This window comes from Dromiciops gliroides, chromosome 5, assembly GCF_019393635.1.
Source record: "Dromiciops gliroides isolate mDroGli1 chromosome 5, mDroGli1.pri, whole genome shotgun sequence".
Classification (NCBI taxonomy): domain Eukaryota; kingdom Metazoa; phylum Chordata; class Mammalia; order Microbiotheria; family Microbiotheriidae; genus Dromiciops; species Dromiciops gliroides.
Window position 1 is genome coordinate 42,114,619 of NC_057865.1, and position 26,094 is coordinate 42,140,712.

A 26,094-nucleotide genomic window follows, 5' to 3' on the forward strand; every position below is an offset into this window, starting at 1 on the left:
AAAGGAACTTGAGAAAAGCTGACAAAAGTATCTGTAATTCTATGTTTTGAGGAGAACAATTTCTTCTCATTACTCCATCCTATCATAAATCCTCAATTAGTCAACAGTCTTTCAACTAAGAGAGAAAAATGCTGCAAAACTCCTACTACCCACCCAACAAGCTCCATCTATCTAAATGTATGTAAGTGTGGGTATGCACACACACGGGTAAAACATTCACACATCCTTTACCCACAAAGATTCCTTCATGTGCCAGCAAACCCCTACTTAATCTAACCACCCACGCTAACTGTCATCCCTTTTCTCTGCTGCCTCTTGTGGCTGAATTCCTAGAGAAGGCCGGCTATGATCGGCGTCTCCGCTTCCTCTCTTCTTCACGCTCTACAATCAGGCTTCCAGCCTCATCACTCGACCCAAACTACCCTCTCCAAAGTCACCAAGGATCTCGTAATCATCACCCAATCCAAAGGCCCTTTCTCAATCCTCATCGTCCTTGACGTCTGTGCGGCCTCTGACACTGTCAATCGCCTTTCCTTGAGGTTTTGGGTCACTCCTCCCTCCTGGCTCTCCTTCGACCTCTCAGGCCGCTCCTCCCCAATCTCCTTTGCTGGATCTTCATCTAGGTCACATCTGCTAACCGTGGGTGTCCCACAAGGTCCCATCCTCGGCCCTCTTCTCTTCTTCCTCTACACTATTTCACTTGGTGACATCAGCTCCCACAGCTTTGATTAGCAGCTGATGATTCTCAACTCCACTGACCCAGCCCAAAGCTCTCTGTTGACCTACAGACTCATCTCCAATCGACTATTAAACATTTCCAACTAGAGGAGGGTCCTATATACATCTTAAACTCCACATTCCCAAACCTGAACTCCTGCCTCATTCTAAGCTCTCCAACTGCTGAGGGCCCCCATCCTCCCCATCCTAAGCTAACGACCCGGGAGCCATCCTGGACTCCTCCCCCACTCTGCCCCCTCATACCCAGCGCATACCTTTGCAGACTCTCTCAAACGCGCCTCCTCCTCTCCTGACACGGCCCTCACACCTCCCACTGGGCCTACTACAAGACCGCTGGGGGCTCTGCCTGCCCCACGTCTTTCCCTACTCCAATCCATCCTCCATTAGGGCACCACAGGGACTGTCCTCAAGCACAGATCAAATGATGTCACCCCCCCCCCCCCCACTCAGTGAACATCAGGGGCTTCCTAGGGACGTGAAGTTTAAGGCACTCGAAGCCCTTGGTAACTTGCCTCCCCTTCTCCCTTTCCCGGCTTCTCACACCTTCTTCCTCACCACACACTCTGAGATGCAGGGACACCGCCTCCTGGGAATCCTGGATACAGCTCGTCCGTATGGAGCTGTCTGCATGCGTGTATGTTTATGGTTTTGTTTCTCGTTAGACTGTGGGCTCCAGGACAGGGTCTGTCTTTTGCCTTCCTGTGCACCCTCAGGGCTTTGCAGAGTGCCCGGCACAGAGTAGGCACTTCATACATGTTTAATGACTGTATATGTTAAGAATATGTCACACACTTTAATCATAAACATAAAAGCATTTCCCTCATTTTTCTCTTACAAGCTCATTCAGCTATAATGTGAACTTCTAAGGAAGGTTTAAAAAAAGCAAAAGGTGGTCATCAAAAGAGCATTTTTTACAGTGAACTCCACAAATTAAATGATGAATCGTTAGCAACACATCTTTGCCATTGTTTCTCTGGGTAGCTGAATCTTTTTTTTCTAATACTATGGCTAAAGAACAAACAGATTAAATCTTATCAAACTCAGTCAAAGCTAGAATAGCCTTAACCACCTTAAGATGCAGTAAAACATATGCATGTATGTCTGTGTATATGCATTTATGTTAATGCAATGACTTAAAGATTTAATTTAGGGATGGAATAAGAGTGAACTTACCAGCCATAAGCAAACAGATAATGCACATTGAAAAGGCAACGACCATGATAATAGGCAACTAGGGGAAAAATAAAACACACAATCATTTAAATATTCTACATATCTGGTACAAGGTCAATCATACACATTTTATGCTGGGCCCCATATTTCCTCCCCTCCCCCCATTAAAAAAACAAAACACAGGAGAACTCAGCCTTGTTAAGTCTAAAACCAGTCAATTAACAATGCCTTTAAAAAATACAAAAATCCTTCTAGCAACGGGATGTGTCATCTTGGCTCCAAAGGGCCTTGTCCTGGTCTCCTATAGCACATCCACACCTAAGTCCAAGAATCATAGGATTCTAATGCTGAAAAAGACATATCTCCTCATATACTCCTCTCATGTAACAGAGAAGGAAACAGAAACCCAGAGACAGTAAATGACTCAAAGTCATACTACTAGTTAAAGGCAAAATTGGGACTAAGCCCCAAGTCTCCTGGCTCCTAACCTAGGGTCCTTTCCACTGCATCATTCCTAGTAGTGGGATGTTTAAAAGATGGTTTCCCCAGGTTCTCTGTCCTATAAGGCAGTCGGTTCTCACAGAACAGTGGAAAAGGCAACATCTACCCAAAAATCCTTAGTTTGCCTCAACCCCCAAGATGGGAGCTCCCTTCCTCCTGGGGATGCTCTTTCTGAATGGGCTGAGAGCAATCTGGAGGGACTCCCATTCCTGTGCACACAGACAGAGGCCAAGCTGTGTGAGAAGATGATTTAATGACGCGACAAGAAAGGTCAACCACGCAAAAATATTTGCCTTGCTGAAAATTCAGAAAACTGAACTTCTGCTGTCAGAGGATCATTCCTTCCTTTGGGCCTGGTTTTTGAGTCTTAAGAGTGCTCTATTAGAATGTAAACACCCACAAGCAAGGGCGAGCACTTAGGCCTTTACTGAATGACAGCATGCAGAAATGGGGCGCACCTAGGAGAGGGGGACACAGACTAGATGCTCACGGGAAGGAGTAGCAAGGGAGAGGAAGAGGTAGAGGCAAAGGTGTCAAATACAAGCTAAGTGTTGGTCCCAGACAGACAAACTTCCTTAGCCTCAGTAATAACAGAACTGTAATAAATGTGGGTGACTGCTGCTGGCTGCCACCAAAATTAAGAAGCTAACACAAAATTCCTTTAAGCATGCTCACCTCCAGACCATAATAAAAAGTGTAGAAGAGGGCAAGAAAGAAGGGATGAAGCCATAATAAAGGGTTTGGAGCATCCCATAAAGAGAATTTCTATTCAAGTTCATTTTAGTGCAGTTGATATTTTGAAACCAAGGGATTTGGGCAGTACCTTAGCAGAGTAGGAGTTACCTAAGAAACTGAAAAATAAAGACAATTCCCTAAAGAAAAATGTTAATTTCCTTACAGCCAAGAATTTCCAGTCCTTTTGTACATGTAATGGATTATTATGTTCGACTTCATCCACTGAATAGTTTCCAAGAAATAAGTCTATGGCATCCTAGAAGAGAGAGAGGGATTAACACCTTCATAAACATGCCAGAAAGAATCCCATCATCTCGCGGCCATCTAGATCCCCCAGAATCCTGCTCTTGGGCTCTGCTCATGCCTCAAAGTCCTCCTTACCTGTCGAAAGCCATCTGAAAAGTTGTTTTTGTAGTAGCGCACTAACGAGTTCCAGCCATCCAGTACCAGCCCCCACTGAGTTCTCTTCCCAGTTCTGTGTAAGAAAGGTGATTTGAGGATTATGTTTTAAACACATAACATTATGTAGTAAACAACTATTTCATAAAATTAGGAAGAAGAAAGATATGAGCAATAAGCCAAATGACTAATATTGTCATAATTTAGTTTATGAAGAATTTGTGTGTGTGTGTACACACACACACACACACACACACACACACACACACACACACACACACACACACACACACACCACTGCCCAAAGAGGGAGAAACATCAGCCTTCCACATCCAAGCTGCTGTCAGACTAGGATCTAGCTAAGTCATAAGTAAAGGAGTAAGTAGGGCTGGGCAGTCCAGGCTGCCATACATAATACACGGAATTAAGAATCAAATATAACTCTAAGTTCAAAATAAAATGAGCAGTTTCCTATCTCAGCCTATGAAGACAAGGAAGACAGCCCAATTCTCCACGTGAAGATGTTTTCTGACAGATTCTGATGTGGAAAGTTCTCTAAGTAATCCACGTCTTTCTTCAGAGGAGACCCTAGAATGCAGCCGCGTGGGACCTTACAGGACCAAACGGTATTGTCTTTAGTGGGATGCCGAGGTCCTGACTTGCCTGGTAAAATCCGTCTTCAAGGCACCAGTTCCAGCATATTGTTTGGCACAAGCATTTGCATTATCAGCCCACGCTGTGAACAAAAAAAAGAAAAGAAAAAGACAAGTTCAAATGACAAGCAGGACTCCTGCCTACCAAAGGGACGATATTTCAAAGTAAACAACTTCCACTTCTATCAAAAAGGCTACCTACCATTTTTGTAAATTTTCTCAAATTCAGCTTGTTCTTCAATCCTCTGTCCTACATGGAGAACACCGATTCTCTGGATTCCATACGAGCAAGGAGAAAAAGTGCAGATATTTATTATCTCAACGAAATCTCAATCTCTCTCTGTGCCACTTTCTCCCCCAAATATATTCCTTTACTACTCACAACAAGATTGTCAGATTAGTTATAGCTAAAGTTGCTACTTGCAATTTATTTGATCATGAGATCAATTTGGAATATATGTAAATGCTAATGTGACATGGAAAGTCAGGCTCTATTAGATTACTTCCCCAAGGTTCAACAGAAGACAGAGGGTTTACTTTCTTCAAAAACAGGATTCCCAAGGTCAGGCATCAGCACTTGGAGAAGTCCTACCTGGAGCTGGGCTTGAAGAGAGCGGCGGGCCAACAAGCTCTGGATCACATTGGTCCTGTCCAGACAGTCCATGCAGTTGCTACGGAATATTCCTTCCTGATTTGTCACCACTTTGCCATTAGCATCCACTAGAAAATAACTAAAACATTTGTGTATAAACATCTTTATACCTGGACAATTATCTTGTATAAATATAGTCTGGCTTCTGGTATTCCCTCACATTTCATTAAAGTTCAGCTGGCCAACCAGGCTAGGCTAACAAGGATTTTCTAGTTGAGAAAGGGGTACTTCCATGAAAACAAGGAAGCAGTGAGAGAAGGGGTGTGCTCTGATGGAGAAGTCATCACCATTTTGTGGCAGCAGTGAGGCAGGAATGCAAGCATAAAAAAGGCCCCACACACCCTGTTTTGTGAGAGACGTCGGAGGCATTTAAAATTTTTAAAGCAGTGATTATGGTCCCTCCCACACTGATCTGTGTGGACACCGGCACGACCCATTTCGTTATGAAAAAAGTCATGTCATGTAAGCCCCCATTTTTAAAAGTTAAACTGTCTAAAAGGAAATTAGATCTAAGTAATTTTAAATGGCGACTGCACATGTAAAAATCACCAAGAATCCCAAGTTTCTTGTCAACTATTCAACTAAACAAACACATGATATAATTACAACAAAGGGGTCTGCTTTAGTTGCACATCTTCTAATTTTCTAATAAAGTTACAGAAAGGCCAAGAGAGGCTTCTTCTAGAGAATTTAAAAACATGAATATCTATTTTTTCTGTTTCGCCATTGTTAGTCATGTCCGACTCTTCGTGACCCTATCTGGGGCTTTCTTGGCAAAGATACTGGAGGGGTTTGCCATTTCCTCCTCCAGCTCATTTTACAGAGGAGAAAACTGAGGTAAACAGACCCACAAGTGACTTGCCCCAAGTTCTACAGCTGGTAAGTATCTGAGGCCAAATTTGAACTCAGGAAGATGAATGTTCCTGACATCAGGCCCAGTGCTCCGTGCACGATAGTGCCACCTAGTTGCATATATGCATGGGAAATCATAAATCGAAAATTGCAAAATGTTCCACTTACATTTCTAATTTGAACAATGCAACAACCCTGGGAGGGAGGCACTGCATGTGTTCTCCCCACTATACAGATGAGGAAACGAAAGGTCAAATCAAGAACATGTCAGTGATGGACTATGATCTCAGGTCTTCACAACTCCCACCAAATTCAACACAACATCCATGATGCTGCGTACACCTTCATAATCCACAATCTGACATTATAGTTCAGTAACTCACTTGAAGTCTGCTAGCCAACTGCTAAAAGGGAGTTCTGGCACTATATGCAAGGCAATACCAGCTTACCCGAATTCATCTTGAATATCAGCTACTTGATCCACCAAAATAGTCAAACGATCCCATCTCATTTGACTACATTCCTTGTGGAAGTCAAATGCAACATATCTAGGCAAAAAATTAAGATATTCAGAAAATAAACAAAATGTCTCTTATTGTCCCTTCTATGTCAGAACATCTATTTCCTGGGGAAAAGAAGGATAAAGGGACCTCCCCTTTCCACCCCTGGGGAAAAAAAGCCTCGTGACCACTACTGGGATGTAAGTGCCCCCTTTTCCTTGTGCGTACATACAGCACATATAGGAGAAGACCTGGGCAAGGTGATGTTCTGGAGAATTTACAGCAGAAGGCTTGGCAGAGCCCTCTGGGCCCAAGGCCTCAAGATGTGACAGGCTAAGCACAGTGGGGAGGCCCATGCCTATGGGAAAGAAAGTCTCTCAGCCATCCGGCACACATTTATAGCAGCTGGTTCTCTTCCCCAACAGAACATTTGAAAAAAAGAGATGGATTAAAACATTCACAACCCGTCAGATTCAATTCAATCTAACAACTATCATGTAAGGTACTACGGGAAGTGCAGAAAGATGGCTCCTATTCTCCAGGAGTTTAAAATCAGAACAAACAAAACTGGCCAAAGATAAAAATACGTTTAAAAAAATTAAGTTTCAGAAATATATGTTGTAAGAGAAAAACCATTTTATTTGTTTTAGAATTTTTAATATGTAGAATTTATTTGCAAACATCAAATCTGGTAACAATGTTGACTAGCTGTAATTGGTGAAAACGAGCTAAAAGTGCTGGTAAACAGCCTCCTGTCTGTGCCCCAAAGGCTCTTTAAGGAACTGAGGGGGACAGAAGGGAAGGGCAGTGGGCAGGCAGGGACACAAAGCCTCAGGGTAGCCAGTTTTTGTCTAATTCTCTCTGATAGGGAATTAAAGCACATTGGGGGACAGGCCAGTGGGAAGAAGGACCTTGTTCTTCCTTCCCAGGTTCTATTCTAGAAGACCTTGTATTGAAGAGGTCATTTCCAGAAGGAGACGGTGATAGAGTCTTTCCACCTTCACAAATGTCTGGCAAAAATGGCTTTTTTAGAAATTAGTTTAACTAACTGATAGTTAAATCAGTTAGATGTCAATATGTGTAGGGGCTAAGAAGAGCTTCAAAGATATGCCTAATGCTCCCAGTTCCCACCAGTAAATAAAGGGGTGGCTTTGATAATCTTGCTTTTTTAGCTCTAAAAGTCTGAGTCTATGGGAAGTAAAGTCAGAAGCCCCCCCAAAATAAGACAGTTCCTGGCTAAAAGGGCTTGCTTTAAATTTTTCTGGGCATGTATTTCGATCATTAGCCACTTCCTCGTGGAAGCTCAGTATTTGTTTCATTCCTACTCAAAATAGTTTTTCTTGTAATAACTAGATACATAAATTTAAAATGTATACTTTGAAATAAAAACCCTGCTTTCTTGAAGTAAACGTGATTTTGGTCTCTAATTTATCTCCTTAATTGCAGGAGAAGGAATACTGGACTGTGCTACCAATTAAGCAAGATCTTCTAGCAGAAACTACCCCCAGCTGCAGGAGTGACTTAGGAAAGTCCCGCTCTGAATGAGGCTCTGAATGAGGCCGTCTATGTATACACTGCCTCTGGAAATTTAACATGTATATGTATTATTATTAAACGCTTCCTGAATATTCCAGGCATGGGGTTACAAGAGCAGAGCTGACACTGGCCCTGCCCAAGGGGTTGAGATTCTACTTTGGGGATATATGTGTGCTGACCCAAGAATAATAAATACCACACGAAGTCACTGGAAGAGAGAGCAGCCAGCAACCAGAGGGGAGGGTTTAAAGAAGGCTTGAAAGAGAAGGTGGCACCTGATTCTGAGGAAGATAAACCTCCCATGCTCAAGCTTAAAATTCAACAACAAAAACGACCTTGACTTGACCCTCAAACTATTGTCTTGTACAATAGCTTTCACAGAGTTCAACTCTTGTTCAAGTAAATCCCTTCAAGGTGAACCATACCTGTGTCAGTTGTGACTGCTTATGCATGCGGAACGGTCTAGAAGCTACCTGCTGACCTTCCTAATACTTCCCTAGAAAATTATAAAATGTGTAACTAAAATAAATTGAATTCCTTGTCTTAATTTCCTTCCTTCCCACTCCCTGATCCCAAGGCATTCTAGCTTCCAATCCAAACTCAACCACAATCACTCCCCAATGACCTGACTTTATCCTTCCTGATTTCTGGGTGGTGCTGGACACTGCGCCCTTTCCTCCCTGGGTTTTTGTGATACTGCTCTGTCGTGGCTATTCCTACATATCTCACACATTCTCCTCTGCCTCCTCTGCGGGATCTCATCCATGCCCCACTTTCACGAGGGAGTGTATCCCAGGGCTCTCCTGTCCCTCTACCCAGCCTTTCTGTGGTCTCATCATTTCATCATGTGGCTTCCATTTTCTTCTCTGCCAACAGCCCAAATCTCTCTCTAGCCCCCATCACATCCTGCATTCCCCGCCTCTGGGGAGAAGGCACGTCTAAATAGAACATTATCTTTCCCCCCATAACTCACCCTCCTCCTGACTCCCCTCTTTCTGTAGAAGGGGCCACCATTCTTTGAGTCATCTGGCTTTGCAATCCAGGAGTCACCTTTGTCTTTTCACCCTCTCTTACCTCCCCATTTCTTACATCTGCCCCTGCTGTCCACAGCTACCCTAGCTCGGGCTCTTATCACTTGTCCCCTGCTATCACAACAGTCCCCATTTCACCCCTCTGCCTCCCCCCCTCTCTGCCCGCCCTCTCCAGAAGGTGCCCCTCCCCTATTCTAGACATTTCAGATTCTCCATTTGCCTCTTTGATAAAATGCCAAGTCCCATGTGGCACCAAAAGCCCCTCAGCCTGCTTCCAGCTCCCGGCCTAGCCTCCCAGGCTGACTGACACATCAGTCCCCAACCCCCCCCCCCCTCTGTGCCTGCCTGCACACAGCTGCCCCCCACACCTAGAGTGCTCTCCCTCTGCCCCTCTGCCCCTGGGAACCAAGTTCAAGGGCAAAGCCTTTCCTGACTGCCCTAGTGGTTAAGTCTTCCATTTATTTTTTATATATTCTGAACTCCAAGGGGAACGTGCTGTATCCCACCACCACCATGACACAAACACCTGGAGAAACTCTCATTTTTGAGTTTACGTCCCTAGCCCCTAGCTCAGTGCCCAGAACATCTGACACTTCCTTACTGACAAGCACAAGCCTTATCGGTGTCACTCGAGGCACCTGCCTCTGTGTCAACATTTGCACAGCAGGCTAATGTAGGTGTCCTCTTCTCCCTCCTGAAGCTATGTGGAAGGAAACTCAGGGAGAGACTTCTTCCAACTACGAAAACGTACTTCTCAGCAAATGCCTCCTCACCCCCATTTAACATGGCAACCGAACCTGATTCTTCTCCCACTTCATCCCCTGCTAAGTCACCCAAACTGACCTAGTGGTGGGCTGACAAGTAGGGCAACGTCAAAGAACCCCCAATAATGGACAATTGTGATTCTGTGGTTCTATAGAGAGAGCCTTAATGAAGGAAGGCTTCTGCTGACCTGTCCAAGCTCAAACATCCTTCTCTAGCCAGGCTCTGGAGGGACTTTGCATTCACTCATTCTATGTTTTGTACGTCCTTATCTGTCAGAAAGTTTTCTCCCAGGAGGATGTAAACTACTTAAAGGCAGGGGTTGTTCTGTGCCAGGCTTACTGAAGGGGCTCAAAGATGCTTGTTTACTGAACTAGGAGACATTTTAGCCTGCACCAGATAGAAGCGCAGGCATTTAATAGAATCAGAAAAACAGAAGTGATTTTCTTCTTGCCTGTGCTCTCATGCACATGTGATTATCTCGGCAGAGGTCATGGAAAGCTGGAGGCTCTGACTCTGGGGCCCGACTGCTCCACCCAAACACCACCAAGCACCTATTCTGTGGAACGCACACTGGAAAGAGCCCTCTGAGACACCAAGAATTCAGAAGGCAAACCACAGGACCCGAGGGTTCATCTCAGAGGCTCTCAGAGCCCATAGCAAGTGCAAATTCCAAATTTCTCTAAGGGAGGAGTTCTTAACTTGGGCTCTGAGAAGTGGGATGGGGAAAACGCACCATCTTTATTTCCACTCGCTTCTAAATGAAATCGAGTGTTTCCTTCAAATATTCAGGGGGAAGGGAACAAGCATTTTTATGAAAGGCACCAAACGCTTTACAATTATTAATTCAATTCATCTTCACAACAACCCAGCGAGGTAGGTTCTGTTAGGATCCCCATTTGACAGATAAGGAGACTGAGGGAGACAGGTTATGTGACTTGCCCAGGTTCACACGGCCAGCAAGCATCTAGCGCTGGATTTGGACTCTGGTCTTCCTGACTCCGAGCTCAGTTCTAGCCACTGAGCCGCCTCTACATAAACATTCTGAGAAAGGGCCCATAGTCTCCCCCAGACTACTAAAGTGGTCTCTGGCACAAGAGGTGAAGCCCCCCGCTCTGTGGGCTAAAAGCACCAGACCTGAGCTGTGGGCAAACCCATGATGCCCTGAAGAGGGAGCCACCCCAGCTGCTCTTGGGTCTGGGCGGACCATGAAGATCCACTGCTCTCCCTGAATACCACCCTGCCAGGATGGCATTCGGCCCCTTACCACTGTCCTGAGCCCTACAGAGACTGTTCTGTCTGCCTGGGAAAGATCGAGGGTGGCACAGTGCAAGGAAACAAGAAGAGAGCAGCAAACCAGTGTGCCTGCAGGGCCCCAGGCAATCCCTCAGCCTGGAGTTCACCTTGCAAACTGTGCCAGGGGTGTGCTGACATTTAGGCCAATGCCCCAGGAATGACGATTCCACAGCCCTCTAAAAAAAAACCCTTGGTTAAGGAAGGCTCTGCTGAGCTATCCAAGCTCAATCGTCCTTCTCTAACCAGGAACTACATTTGGGTTAAAATGAGAGACAAACTAAGTTGCTCCATTACGTTCTTCATGAGACCTTGGATGAAAGTAGAGAGATAACAAATCAACATGAATAACTAGAAAAAAGAAGTTCTTCTTTGAGTCTAAACCTGTTTCTACTGAGTGGGTTCAAGATGTCCAAAAGGCCTGAATAAAACACCACAAAACAGAGACATTGGCTGAATCCCCATTTCAAAAACCTTGCGTGGGACAGGACAGACTGTCAAACAGGCTTGTAACCATCCTTTCCACTCAATGAAATGAAAAGGAAAAAAGAAATCACCCGAGGGATGGGGAATAGCTCTAGGTTCTTTGTACTTTGGCTTAAAACAGATTTCATTTGCCTCCACATCTATTGTGAAATTATGTGGAGAAACATTAACATTATTAAGCTCATCCCTTTCCTAAGACCTTCACGAATCAAACGTATTCCTCAGGCAGGTACGTGACTGTGCCTCACACCTAAATCTGTGTCTTTCTGTCTCTGTCTCCTGTACTTTTATACCCTACATAGGTCATAGTGAGGTATGACTTAATAACAGTTATGGTGACTTTGCTATGTAAACCTTACAAAAAAGCCACAAACCCTCTATGCCTTAGGTGTACTGCAAGAGAGGAATCTTGCCTTCACCTAACAAGAGTGGACCAACTACCAAGGAAAAATCACATGATGGTCAACTCTTAGGTGCTGACCGTGTGAACTGGATGGGCTCTTGGCCTTTCCCCACTGGCCAGACTGACAGGCTTACCACTATTAACATCCTCAGCAACAAGTAGCAATGAAGGAAAACTTGCCACCAGATCACTTTACAATTTCTTAGCAGTTATCACAAGAGCCTGATCATGAAGGATGGAAGCTGTGATTTCCTGAAAATATGTTCTCCCTGTATCCAGGCTGCTGCTGCTGCTGCTGACAATGTACTTTTTAACTCTCTGCTTTTTGTAACTTATTAAGCAGCTCCTTGTCTAACTGACAGAACCCAAGACTGAGCAGTCAGTGAAAATGTCTGAAACTTTCTCCCAGATAAGCTTGTCTTTCCTCTTCCATTCAAAAGACAGTCATAAAATGAGAAATGAAAAATGACATCAGCAACAGTAATATATGTTATACCTAAAAAAATTTGTTTAGGAACAACCACTGAATGTACAAAACAAAATCAAGTTTCAATTTACATGTACCTGATATTTCCATTTCCCAAGGAGGTTACCATTTTTGCAAATGTCTGTTCAAGTGGCTTCTCTGAGCCCTTCTGGTTAACCTGTGAAAAATTTAAACACCAATAGCTTTCTTTCAAGTTTGCTTAAAAGCAAATGAGTAAGGGTTGAGTTTTTTTTTTTTGAAGATTTTCTAGATGCATACCAGATTAATAATGACTTGTTTTCCATAAGTAATTATTTGTGAGTCAAAATGCCTTTGAAAACCATCCATCTGAAGGAAAAAAGGAAAAGAATAACAAATTCACTATTTGGTTATGACTCCTTACAGAAATAATTTCACTAAGTTTTTAAAAGTATCTCTGAATTTTCTGTTTACATGATAGAAGTATACTGACTAAATTAAGGACCTGTCTTCTAATTCTGAATGAAGTCTATCTTTGAAAAGCTCAGAGAATCATCTCATTAAGAATTAATAATGGTTAATAAGAATTAATATGGTAAGCGAGCTGCATTATGCACTATTTTTGTCTTCCTTCCAATCCTGAATGACAAACACTAAGTGATCTAAACAGCCACGGGCTCTGGGGTTCCCTGAAGCTTCTGGAATCCCCAAAAGTCAGGCTATAATCCTTTATGGAGAACTTTTTGTTGGCACAAAAGTCAAACTGTTGTTACAAAGATTATTTTCATTGGATACTCTCAACAACCATGGGGTGGCAGGGCAGATCCTGTTCCCAATTAACAGATGAGAAAACTGAGGTCCAAACAAGATAAGTCACTTTGTTCATTGTAACACTTCCCATCCCCAAGCAAGAACTAGAACCCAGGTCTCCGGGGCTATATCCTATGACATCACGCTAGTTCTGTGATTACCTTTTAAAAGAGTTGATGCAAAAGCTCAGTCTTAAGGTCTGCGTGGTCATTACAGGAAAAGAGGATTTGGGGCCTCGTCATATATTCTCTATCTCTCTACTGCACGTAGGTGTTAAGGGAACACAGAGACCCTCCCCACTCTAGGCCAAAGGGAACCACAATGATCCCTTCTCCCTGAATCAGGCTCCCGTTTTCTGGCAACATCTACCTGGTTGGCCACTTGGTTGATCTGTGGCTTTGGCTTATACTTGAGGTTTGGTCGTTGGGACCAGAAAAAGGGCATGGATCCTCTCGTCTGAAAAACAAAAATGGAAACAGAAATGGCGGTGGGTGGATATCTGCTTCTCTTTCTCTTCTCTCCACTTACTCCATCAATCTCCTTCCCTCCCCTCCCATAAGACAATGCTAGGCTCAGAGAGACCGTGTCAGCAAGTCTTCCCCCATCAGAGGGACTGAGTAACATCCTCATGATGGACTCTATGCCTATGGTCTAAGGTGAAAAGGCTTGTCACAGGCCTGGCCACAGGGGACAAGTTTCTGCCAGAAGAGACACTCTTTAAAACCATCTGCTGAATTGTGGAGGAGTTGTGACTGGCATTCTTGGCCTCCTCAGGTGATTTTCTCATTCAGTACTGACCCCAGAGTTACCTTAACACTAGTCCTGGCCAAATAAACCACCTAAGAAATATGACAGGAATCCCAGCAGCTCCTAAATCAAACATGTTGTGTTCATGGATGTCAGATGAATCTTTTCTAATAAGGTCTCATCTCTTCTCCAAATATGATCCTAGGTTATAGTTTTGCCTGTTTCCTACATAATCTAAAATAAGCCATATTCTTCAAAAGGAGAGGAGGGATCGGCTATGTCTGGTATCTATGAGATGCTTAGAAGAGCCCCAGCCTATGAAAAGCATGTTCTGAGGCAAAGTGAAGTGAGTTTAATCTTTAGCTACTTCCTTCTGTTAGTTATTTGCCCATAGTCACTTCAGTTGTAAAAGGGTCAGTTTGGAATAACAGAAGTGTTTGCTGTCTCCAAAGTGCCTTGCAGCCTCACTCTGCTTTGATGGCTCCAGTTTCAGTGACAGGGAGGAGATGGCTTGTTGCAGTAGTTTTATTTAGCAATGATTTACCACTAAATCAAACAGGGAGAAAACAAAGCTAGTCTGTCCCCACCTGGACAAATGATGCTTTGCTCCCATTATAGTGCACAATTTGCTCGGTTTCAACAAAGTTGGCAGCATGGCCTTCAGAATCAATTCCTGCATTAGAAAAAACAGAGTTAATTAGAAAACAGCCACAGAATTTTACTAACTAAATTAAGTGGGGTAAAGATCAGTTTGAATTAGTGAAAAGTATTCATTATAAAACTAATTTTGAGAAATATAGTTTTATTATAGGTAATACAGTATCTCAAGCAGGAAATTAAATTAAAAATCTCATTTCATCTAAGTCTTAAAGAGGTGCAAAAATAGCATACACATGTTCTGAACCAAAAACAGACAGCCTGGCAAAGATTTTTTGGTCATTTGGTTTGTAGGGACAGTGAAGCAGAGTATTTGGAATGTGGCTGTCTTAATATATCTGCCAAGCCTGGTTACTTATAAGTAGCCTGTTTTTCAAAAAATACAGTTGGGAAGCCAAGATAGCCATTTAATGCATCAACACTTTAGATGTAAATGACTGCTTTCTTTCTTCCCTGCTTCATAATTCCTGTTTCCTTGACCAACACTCAAGCAGTCACAAGCTGCCTGATTGACCTTGTCCTCTGGCCCCTCCGATCCATCTTCCTCACTCAGATCTTGTCACGTCACTTGTCTGCTCAGAGGCCTTCAGGGGCTCCAGGTCCTCCATACCTGAGTATCATCTGCCGTTCCAATTTTCACCCACATTACTTCCCTCCATGCGCTTTACACTCTGGACGAACCGGACTTCTCACCACTCCTGCTCCATGGCCCTGGTTTTCCACCTGTGTCTTTGTTTAAACTGTCCCCTATGCTTGAAAGGTTCTCCCCATCCTATATGACTAAGTTACCAGAAATTATATATACTTAAAAAATTCCTAGGTTTAACCTTGGATTGGATAAGACACTGTCATACTCAAGGAATTTATCAAGATTACAAAAACTCCAGGTGGGAAAACACATGTGTTTGAAACAATTAAAGACCATTAGGTGATAAACTATGCTAAACATAACGAAAAAGGAATCCAAGAAGGGTGTTAAATTACTGACCTAAGTCAGAAGTGAGAACAATTGTTGATAATTTTTTGATACTACTGCCAAGAACACGTAACGTGACTTAACTTTTCCTCAAGAAATTCTACTTAAGACACAATATGTTGGTGAAGGAAACCTATTAGCAGTGCCAGTTTGTAAGTATGACTCCAGGTCTGTCACTCACTCATTAAGGGACCTTTGGGGGCAAGTCCCTTTTCCTCCCTAGGTGGCAATGAGCTCATCTTTCAAATAAGAGGATAGGCTAGGTAACCTGAGGCCCCTTCTAGCTCTTAGCATTCCATAGCTCTTTGTAATGACACATGAGGGAAATTTTGCTGGAATTTTAAATACTGCCATAGATGTAACACCCTAATAAGGATGAAAAGTCACGGCTGGTCTATGATGAGCACTCCTGGAGGGACACCCCCCTGGGTGAGCCCCCAGGACACAAACATTGAAGAAGAAGCTTAGATACAACCGAGCTTTCAAACAGGGCAATACTAATGTGAAACAGCGAAGAAAAACCCAGATATTCCCACAGTGCAAAGGCTAAAACAACTAGTAACTGAAAGCCTAAGTAATGATGGAAAGGCAACACAGTGACTTTCTGGTATATGGTTTAATTCATGGAGAGTAATTCTAGTTCTGATTCTATTTTCATGCTCACATAAAACACAACGATCCTTCTCCTGTAACAGAGAAGGGAAGTCTACACTTGAACATGAAAGCCAGAAGCGAACATTTATTAAGCACCTGCTGTGTACCAAGCACTGAGCTAGATGCTGAAGATACAAAGACAAAATACTTCCTGCTATCAAGGAGCTTGCAGGAGCACAGAAGATCAAGGTGTGGACCTAACCCTAACCCCGATCCCCACTCTGCACGTGCTGCCCTGCCTGGTTTCAGCTTCAGGGAACAAGAGGTCCCCATACCCCGCCCCCTGCCGTGGCCCTCCCCTCTCCTCCCAGCTTTCCTACCTCCTTTTGTGAGCTGTCTCCCCCTTGGGATTGTAAGGTCCTTGAAAACAGGGCCTGCCTTTCCTTTTATTAATTGCATCTCCAGAACTTAGCACTGTGTCTGGTACACAGAAAGCACTTGATAAATGTTTCTGGGCTTGGAAAGTCTATCTCACTATGACAGTAAAGCATAAGATAAATAACTAGAGAAGTAAGCGACCAGCCACGAAAACAGTGAAGGAAGATGCAGTTAAGTTTGTCACCTCCAAACAACCCAAAAGCCTCATCACGTTTTCCTCTGGTCACTGGTGACTTCAGCAAGAGCTGAGAGATGAATCTTACCTCTCACATAATAGCGCACTCCAGCTCGGAAGCAGCTCCTCCTTGAGATGAGAATCCAATCAAAATATTTTCCATTAATGGAACAAGAGTGCATAGTGATGACTTTAAAAGCATTAAGAAAAACACAAAACAGAAATGACACATGAATATGTTCAAGTTTTCATTCAAATTTTGATGGAATCACAGGACCTTATTTTCAAAACTGAAAGGACAGAAAAAAATGTGGACCATCATGGCTCCTTATCAATAGTTACAACTCTCTCTTTTCCTCTCTCTGATAAACATTTCATGCCCACGTTGGAGAAGCTGGTGGGCCCCTCCCCTTCAGTGTGACACAGATGCCTCCTCCCAGGGTGGGAGTGAGCCTAGGTTCTTCAAGGCCATGTGAGCAAAGTGCAAGTTCTTACAGGTATGACAACAAACTGGGTGACTTCTAGCAGTGGTCACTCTGTAAGCAATGGGCAACTTCAGGAAGCTGGAAGAGCTTTATCAACTGATGGCTAGCCATACCAGGATGAATGACTTTGGCCACTGCAACAAACTATAAGTGGGAAGGGAAGGGGAGGGGCTTTGATCTGAGCCACTGACTGGAGGGAGCCACCCCATCAATCAAATCACAGAGTTTGGAGGATTTTTTTTAAGTATGCAGGCAAATGAAACAGCCCAGCTTAGGTATTTATATAGCTAAGCAAGGAAATGTTAAGAACCTAACTCGAGTAATAATCATTTCAAAATATTTAGGGGAGGTGGTGTTTTGAGGGTTTTTTTAAAACTGTTTATTGACTTACAAAGAAAAATAAATTCAGCGATTAGGTAAATCTTCAACTATTCTCCTCTCTAGTTCCCTAGAAGAGACTAAAGTATTAAATTCATCAAGGAAATGAGCCCTACTTGGAAAATCCAGCTGCCGGCTGATAAGCTCCTGTACATCCATTCAGGAAAATGTGAAAGCAATTTTAAAGAGAAAAAATTGGATTCTCCAATAGGAAAGTAAAAGTAGAAAACAACACAGCTAGCTACTGAACATGGAAAATCACAACTAGGCCACTACTCATACAGTCCGTGACAAAATGAAATCATCTGCCACAGCTGGTATGTACGTAAGAAAAGGAGCAAAGCAAATGAAAGTGTATGAAGCAAGCTCTAAGTTGGGCAAGACTATTTATGCAGAAACATAATTTAACCTGGGTTTGCTATATTAAACATGAAGCATATTCACCTGGGCACCTTCTATATAAACAACCCATGGATGTAAATAAATGTATATGTATATACATATGGGGCGAGGAGGGGAGGTGAGAGAGAAAACCTGAGTTCAAATCCAGCCTCAGATACTTGATAGCTGTGTGACCCTGGGCAAGTCACTTAACCCTATTTGCCTCAGTTTCCTCATCTATAAAGTGAGCTGGAGAAGGAAATGGCAAATCAATCCTGTATCTCTGCCAAGAGAGTCCCATATGGGGTCATGAAGAGTCAGACACGATTGAGAAACAACTCAACAACCACAATAACAATTCAAGTCATTTTAACCATGAGATCTTGCCAGGCCACAAACTCTCTGGGCCTCAATGTCCTCATTCATAAAATTAGTATAATGTTCTGCCAGACTGAATAAAAGTTCTAAGGAGGGAAAAAGTGGCCCTTTGGTTTTTTTTTTTATGACAACCAGATTTTGTTGTTCTTTTTTTTTTTTTAAACTATTTTGTGGTCGCCTTTTTCTTTCTTTTTTTTTTTTAAAGTGAGGCAATTGGGGTTAAGTGACTTGGCCAGGGTCACACAGCTAGTTAAGTGTCAAGCATCTGAGGCCAGATTTGAACTCAGGTACTCCTGACTCCAGGGCCAGTGCCCTATCCACTGTGCCACCTAGCTGCCCCTTGGATGTTTTTTCTTAAGAAATTGGGGGAAGACATTTTCACTTAAAGTCTTTCTCCCTTTCTTCAGGTCCTTCTCTATAAATATCTATAATTTTGATGAGTCATCAAAATAAGACCCAGTCCACCTATTTATTTAGTGTCCTATTCTCCAAATTTGCATGTTGATGTTCCCTTACTAGCAACACTTTCTGATGTCAATTCTACATGATTATACTGAAAAAATTAAGATGTTTTATAATACTTTTTAAAAATGGATAATGTGGATAAAAATCTCTAGAATACTAAAAATATCACAATCATGTAAGGATACATCCAAATAAGACAGGGAGAGCAAACCGATGGACCTGAAAATTTAAAAATAATGATGTTTTAGTCATATTTTTAAAACAGAATACAGTAGCTCCATTTTCAATATAGAGATGAGCACACAGATGAGACAGAACAGCTGCACACTGCTTACACCTCTCCGTTCTTCCCCTCCACATGCTATTTACTGGTCAAATCACTGTTATCAATAAAGGAAAAGAAAAATAAACAAAGCAAGTAGGTGTATCTTTCTGGCATGAAAATACCACTTTTACTCCTTGTCTACATCTGAGTGTATCTGAGGACAAGCTTTTGGAACCAAAACGAGAAAGGTGACGTGGAGTCCTTTAAAAGATGCAAGAAGGGGCAGCTGGGTGGCGCAGTGGATAGAGCACCGGCCCTGGATTCAGGAGGACCTGAATTCAAATCCGGCCTCAGACACTTGACACTTACTAGCTGTGTGACCCTGGCCAAGTCACTTAACCCCAATTGCCCCGCGCAAAAAAAAAAAAAAAAGAGAAAATTCTAGAACTGAGTCAGTGTGGACACAAAGGAAGGCACAGTATGGGTTTCTGGTGCTGGCTCGGTGGCTCCATTCTCCAGTCCTTCCTATATACCAATGACGTCCCAGTTCTAGAATACCCAGGTACATCACTGGGGTCAGAAGGTTCTGGATTGAAAACAGTGAGCCTTCAGCAACCAAAATGGTTGTACTTGGTGCCTTAAGCTGATGAGTACTTGTGATTTAGTAAAGTAAAAGCTAACTATTCATGGAATAAACTTGGTTTTTTGTTTGGTTTATTTTTTTTTGGTGAGGCAATTGGGGTTAAGTGACTTGCCCAGGGTCACACAGCTAGTAAGTGTCAAGGGTCTGAGGCTGTGTTTGAACTCAGGTCCTCTTGAATCCAGGGCCCATGCTCTATCCACTGCACCACCTAGCTGCCCCGGAATAAACTTGGGAAGCTCAATGAGGTCTGTTGGGGGCGGTTTCCTCACTAGTACTGCAAAATCGAAATAAGTTAAATATCCTATCAGAGTGATTGATAATACCGAAGGGAAAAACCCGCCCGCCATCCCTCCCAGACCTTCCTTTCATACTATACACAATTATACCCTTCTGCTACTCATTTGGGGGTGGAACCATTTAAGTATCAGTTACCATGAGTGTTTCTCAAGATGACCTTGAGTTTACAAATGTTGAGCTAATTGTAATTATAACAGTAAAGAAAGGAAGGATTGCAAAACTAGGTCAAAGAAACTCTGGGAATACCAATGAAGCTTCTTACCTAGGGAATGATTTTTTAAATTCCCAGGGAGTGATGCTCTATGGAACGCCTGATCCTAATTAACTAGGCAAACAATGTTAAAAACAGATTTAGAATAACTGATTTTTCAACTCTGTCAAGTTTTGATCAGTAATAAATATTATTTTAAAATAACAGGCTTGGGGCAGCTAAGTGGTACAGTGGAGAGAACACTGGTTCTGGAGTCAGAAGGACCTGTGTTCAAATCTGACCTAAGACACTTACTACCTGTGTGACCCTGGGCAAATCATTCTGTCTGTCTCCCCCACCAAAATAAAATAAAAATAATAGGCTTTAAGAGATTCTAGAATGAATCAAAGTTAGCCACCAAGAAAAGAAGATTCCCTTTACAGTCACCGAGTTCCTATTATCATTAAAGTCCGTCCACTGAAGTCCAACTCTGATGATTCGTTATGGAAGAGATAACCTAGTTTTGGCCAGCAAGACAGCGCCATCTGCAGTGCCATCTGGGAACCTGCCCAGCTAACAATAAAACAATAGACATTTGACAGCACCCAGTGAGGCAGATGCTACTGGCATGATCATTAAGAAGGCTGAGCAGGGGCAGCTAGATGGCACAGTGGATAAAGCCCTGGCCTTGGATTCAGGAGGACCTGAGTTCAAATCCAGCCTCAGACACTTGACACTTACTAGCTGTGTGACCCCCGGGCAAGTCACTTAACCCTCAGTGCCCTGCAAAAACAAACAAAAAAACAAAACAAAAAAAAGAAGGCTGAGCAGCAGCAATATTCTTTAGTCCTGGCAATTCAAGAAAAATCTATCACTGCCACTGAGACACTGGTATCGGCACAGACAGAGGATCTGTTTATACCAACATAATCGATGATCTTATGACAAACCATTACATCTGAGGTCTGGAATGGAATTAGAAAAATTAAACAACTAGACAAATGTCTCTGGATATACTAACTTGTTAGAACTATTAGCAAATATCTCTAGCAAGCATTACCTCTGGCTGAGCAGATAATTCTCTAAGAAGATGACCATTCCATACAAATCGCTGATCTGCCTATTAAAAGACAAAAGTCATAAAATGCAAACTAGGTATTAACAATCATTTAATAAAAAGGATACCAAATGTCTACAATAATCTTATGATAAAATGGAAATGAGGGTTTTAAAAAAAGTTACAGTGTTAAAAACTTCTCCATAGTTAAAACTCTGAACTGCTTGGTTTCTCAACCTGAATAGTATTTTATCAGATAAGGAATGGCCTTCTTATAAAATGAGAGCAAATTCAACAGTTGTTTTAGCTACATGTAATATGGACAATGAGTTTCATGTAAAATTTAAAATTCATATGAGTACCACGGTTCCTAACTGGTAACGAGTGTAATGTAATTATCACATATTCTGGCATCCACTGTTCTGAATGGCAGTCAGGAGCCCTAAACAGATGAACTAGATTAAGGGATCTAAAGTATACTGCAATTTTAATGAATTGCACTGTGAAATGATAGCTTTAAACTACTTCAAAGGTAAAGGTAGGAGGTAGGAGGAAAGAGCCATATTATGTAAGGCCATTCTGTAAAGAGAATTATGTAGGCATTACAAATGAAAAATTGGAAGTGGTATTTTTAGATTTAACTCCCAAGAGATAAAAGGATACATTACTGATAACCTTTCATTTCTGTGAAAATAAAAATACTGAGAAGGATTCTCCTCTAATTGACTACCTTCATAAGCATTTTAAACTTGGACTGCCAGTCACCCATACCTTAACTATACAAAATAAACTGATCACTACAGAGAGAACTGCTATTCAACAAAAAACTTACCCTTTCCAAAAGACTCATTTCTTGGAATTCTGGACTGGTGTTGGATAAGCGTTGTAAAGTATGTGTCAGATCATACGTTGTTGAAAAGTAAAACCCATCCATGCTCAAGACATGGTTTATCATTGAAAGGAAGGTCTTGTTGTCCTGTAACTGGAGATAGAGATGAATGAAATGAGATGGTAAGGAGCTCTCATCATGTCTACAGAAGAATGGTTCGGGAAGAGGGAGGAATCTTTAAACACATTTTTATTTTACATTCAACCACTGCTAGGGACCTTCTGGTAGAGTGATAGTTTAGCCTCTTTTTCTAGAAAGATGGATTAGGAATCCCTTTTGTATTCTCAAATGTGTTTTTACTCCCAACAACAGAAAGGCTGAATCAAAAGGTTTTTATAACTTATTACATCATGTCAGATTGTTCTACAAAAATATTCTAGCATTTTACAATTCCACCAGCAACAAATAATTACTTTCTCTCTACAATGCCAGCAGAACTTAGTTTCTTTGTTTTAAATCATTTTTTAAAATAATCTGAGGTACCAACTCACAAAGTTGCTTTAATTTGCATCTTTGTAATTAAGGTTGAGCATCTGCTCAAATGATTATTTTTTAAAATCTGTATTTCTTTAAAAAAAAAAATCTGTATTTCTTCTTTTAAAAATTAACTGTTCGAGGGGCAGCTAGGTGGAGCAGTAGAAAGAGCACCGGCCCTGGATTCAGGAGGACCTGAGTTCAAATCCAGCCTCAGACACTTAACACTTACTAGCTGTGTGACCCTGGGTAAGTCACTTAACCCCAATTGCCTCACCAAAAAAAAAAAAATTAACTGTTCGGGGGGGGCAGCTAGGTGGTGCAGTGGATAAAGCACTGACCCTGGATTCAGGAAGACCTGAGTTCCAATTCGGCCTCAGATACTTGATGCTTACTAGCTGTGTGACCCTGGGCAAGTCACTTAACCTTCATTGCCCTCCCCCCCACCCCCACCAAAAAATTAACTGTTCATATCCCTTTTTTTTTAAGTGAGGCAATTGGGGTTAAGTGACTTGCCCAGGGTCACACAGCTAGTAAGTGTTAAGTGTCTGAGGCCGGATTTGAACTCAGGTACTCCTGAAGCTGAGTCCAGGGCTGGTGCTCTATACAGAAGTAAAATGAGGGGCTACAGTAAAATGTCCTCCATGTCAGGGGGACCAAATGTTCACAGCATAAAAAGAGAAAAACAAGGCACACAAAATTCGTTGTTCCTTTCTCTTCCATATACTTAAGCTGGTCCTCTAGCTGGGACTGACTAAAGTATGTGGTCCAAGAGGTGAATCTAAATCTAATTCTTGCCACACTGCTAATGTTTTTTGCCAAGTACATTTGTGATCCTCCAGCTTTTATTTTCTCCAAATTTGGGGGGCAGATAGGTGGCGCAGTGGATAAAGCACCAGCCCTGGATTCAGAAGGACCTGAGTTCAAATCTGGCCTCAGACACTTACTAGCTGTGTGACTCTGGGCTAGTCACTTAACCCTCATTGCCCTGTGCAAAAATAAATAAATAAATAAATAAATATTTACTCTTAAGTTTTCCAACGTTCTTCTTTGGGGTGTGTATTTGATTGGATTTCTGGTATATTTATTCTTTTTTTTTTGCATGGGGCAATGGGGGTTAAGTGACTTGCCCAGGGTCACACAGCTAGTAAGTGTCAGGTGTCTGAGGCCGGATTTGAACTCAGGTCCTCCTGAATCCAGGGCCGGTGCTTTATCCACTGCGCCACCTAGCCGCCCCTGGTATATTTATTCTATTCACTGACTCTCCTATTTTTACCCAGCAAAACATACTTTTTGTTTTTCTTTTTGTTTTGCTTTTGTTTTTAGCTTTGTTTTTGCAAGTCAATGAAGGTTAAGTGACTTGCCCAGGGTTACACAGCTAGTGTCAAGTGTCTGAAGCTAGATTTGAACTCAGGTCCTCCTGAATCCAGGGCCAGTGGTTTATCCACTGCACCACCAAGCTGCCCCAACATGCTTTTAATAAAAACCACTTTTGAAATGCTAAGTTTTAAAGTCAGAGTGTAACACCACCTTACTGTGATCTCCCACGCCCCACAGCCTTCCCTCAGACAGTCTTGTCTAGTTGTTTTTGCACAGCAATTTTATTATAATGTTATTTAATTCTATGAAGAAACTCCTTCATATCTGAACTGGCATTATATTAAACGTCCGTTAATTTGGGAAGCACCACTCTTTTTACTATGTTAATATGACCTGTCTATAAACAGTGAATGAATCCCTAAGCATTTAGATATTTCAGTCATTAAATATTATTGTCTTACGATGTTTCATTTAAGAAAATTGTTGTTAATATTAGAGTTGAAGGCCCCATATAACTTTCCTAAATGATACATAAAAAATCAAAAGGTATTGAGGCTTTAATGATAGTGTTGTTGTCATGATCATGACCTCATAAATTTACATGTCAAAAAAGAAACTATCACATAATGTTTTGAGAATAATGGAAATTAGGCATTATTAAGCAGCCGCATGAACATACTCCTTTGACTTTTTAAAAAATGAGTCTCCTCCAACTGCTGCTATCTGCCCAATAAGACCGGGAGCCCCATAAGCGAAGGAGCTGGGCCTGCTTTCCTAACTCTCACCCCAGCACTCATCAGAGGGCTCTGCACATAGTGAGCACATAATAAATGCTTTCATTCATTCAAGTTCTAAATTTAGAGAGCATATAAAGATACGAGGCCCAGTGTTGAAAGTCTAATTAAGGGAAAAGGTTTTCTAACAGTAACTGACTTCACGATGACACCTGTAATTAAGTTACATGTTGTCTTACTCATTCTTAAACTCTGATCGTTTAGAGAGAGCCATGAATGAATAAGATTATTTAGAAGCAAACCAAAGATACCTTCAATTTACCCTACATTTTCATTGTCGTCATTTTACTGTCAATGAAATAATACTGATTTTTTAAAAAAAGTTTGAAAATGTATCATATAAAAACTAGGGGTTTTTTTAGCGCTGATTTTTATTTTTAAAAAGACAATAATTAAAACCAAAAAAGCCCTTTGTAATCTGAAATCGAATAAAAATATGATTTAGCATAAATCAGTAATAAAAATACAGATATGACTTAAGATTAAATCTGGGATAAAGATAATGAGCAAGCAACTACACAGTATTTTGTTAACCTTCACAGTTAAATGAATGAGTACAGGAACTTAAAAGCTCTGGCTATAAAACAAATGTGTGGCACAAAAGTAGTACAATATAATTAATTAGTCTCTTAAAAACAATCTTTAAAATGCCCAAAGGCTAAATATTCTAAATTTAACTTTAGGGAATGCTTGATAATCAGATTAAAAAGTCTTAGAGGTTGTTTCTCACTACTTTTCCTACTTCCCCATCCTTTAAAAGAAAAGATAGAAAAAGTTTTTCATTAATGGGTTCTTACCTGAATATCAGTTAAGTGCAGCATAGTCTTCTTATAGGAAAGGATATCAAAATCTGTTGCTTTCCATATCACATGACTGAAAAATTCGCCTACTTTTTTCTTTTTGGTAATTACAATGAGATAGCTACCTGTAACAGCAAAGACACACGAGCTGTTCAAAAAGGAATTCCAAAGTGGAGAATAACGGTTTCAATCATTCTTTTTAAAAAAATAATTACGAATAAAAGCCATCCTAAAACATCTTAGGAACTGCATGTTTAGTGAAGGGGGCAGAAATCATCCATCTGTCTGTCTGTGATAGGTGCCAGCTGTGGAAGGCTCTAGGTTACAGAGCAGGTGCCACATGTTCTGCATTGCCAGGTTTCTACTCAGTAGTTCTGTATCCTGATGAAATAAATCACTGGGCCAAACATCCCTCCCCGCAAGAGACAACAAGCCCAAAACATGAGCTATGCATTTTGTTCATTTACATGCCAAGGAAAAGGCCCCAGGATCTCTCAAAAGGAGCAAAATGTGTGGTAATCAAGGCTGACTATCAGGTGGAAAGGAGAGGCAAGGGACCAGGTCTTCCCCCCCCCCCCAGCACACACCGGAGGAGCAGCCACTCCTTTCATACCATGTGCAGCCTGGGGCACAAAGGGTTGTTTGGGAACATGGCGTAAGTAAGACATAAGAAGAACCCCTGACTCCAACTTGATGATCTAATACCTGGGTAGCAAGAGAGG

The 26,094-nt window shown here is 41.9% G+C and overlaps 1 protein-coding gene across 2 annotated transcripts in view; it reads right to left on the bottom strand.

Moving 5' to 3' along the window:
• SACM1L (SAC1 like phosphatidylinositide phosphatase) overlaps window positions 1–26,094 on the bottom strand; it is a 51,787-nt gene that overhangs the window by 4,182 nt on the left and 21,511 nt on the right. For both annotated transcript variants that reach the window (XM_043966567.1, XM_043966568.1), the window contains exons 4-19: window positions 25,370–25,497; window positions 21,928–22,077; window positions 21,099–21,158; window positions 18,829–18,862; window positions 16,645–16,746; window positions 14,304–14,389; window positions 13,339–13,425; window positions 12,460–12,528; window positions 12,279–12,358; window positions 6,153–6,251; window positions 4,792–4,930; window positions 4,402–4,471; window positions 4,210–4,282; window positions 3,529–3,622; window positions 3,311–3,403; window positions 1,912–1,969 (exon numbers count right to left, since the gene is read on the bottom strand). In XM_043966567.1, coding sequence (XP_043822502.1) covers window positions 1,912–1,969; window positions 3,311–3,403; window positions 3,529–3,622; window positions 4,210–4,282; window positions 4,402–4,471; window positions 4,792–4,930; window positions 6,153–6,251; window positions 12,279–12,358; window positions 12,460–12,528; window positions 13,339–13,425; window positions 14,304–14,389; window positions 16,645–16,746; window positions 18,829–18,862; window positions 21,099–21,158; window positions 21,928–22,077; window positions 25,370–25,497 — 1,422 coding nt within the window. The remainder of the gene's footprint in view (window positions 1–1,911; window positions 1,970–3,310; window positions 3,404–3,528; window positions 3,623–4,209; window positions 4,283–4,401; window positions 4,472–4,791; window positions 4,931–6,152; window positions 6,252–12,278; window positions 12,359–12,459; window positions 12,529–13,338; window positions 13,426–14,303; window positions 14,390–16,644; window positions 16,747–18,828; window positions 18,863–21,098; window positions 21,159–21,927; window positions 22,078–25,369; window positions 25,498–26,094) is intronic.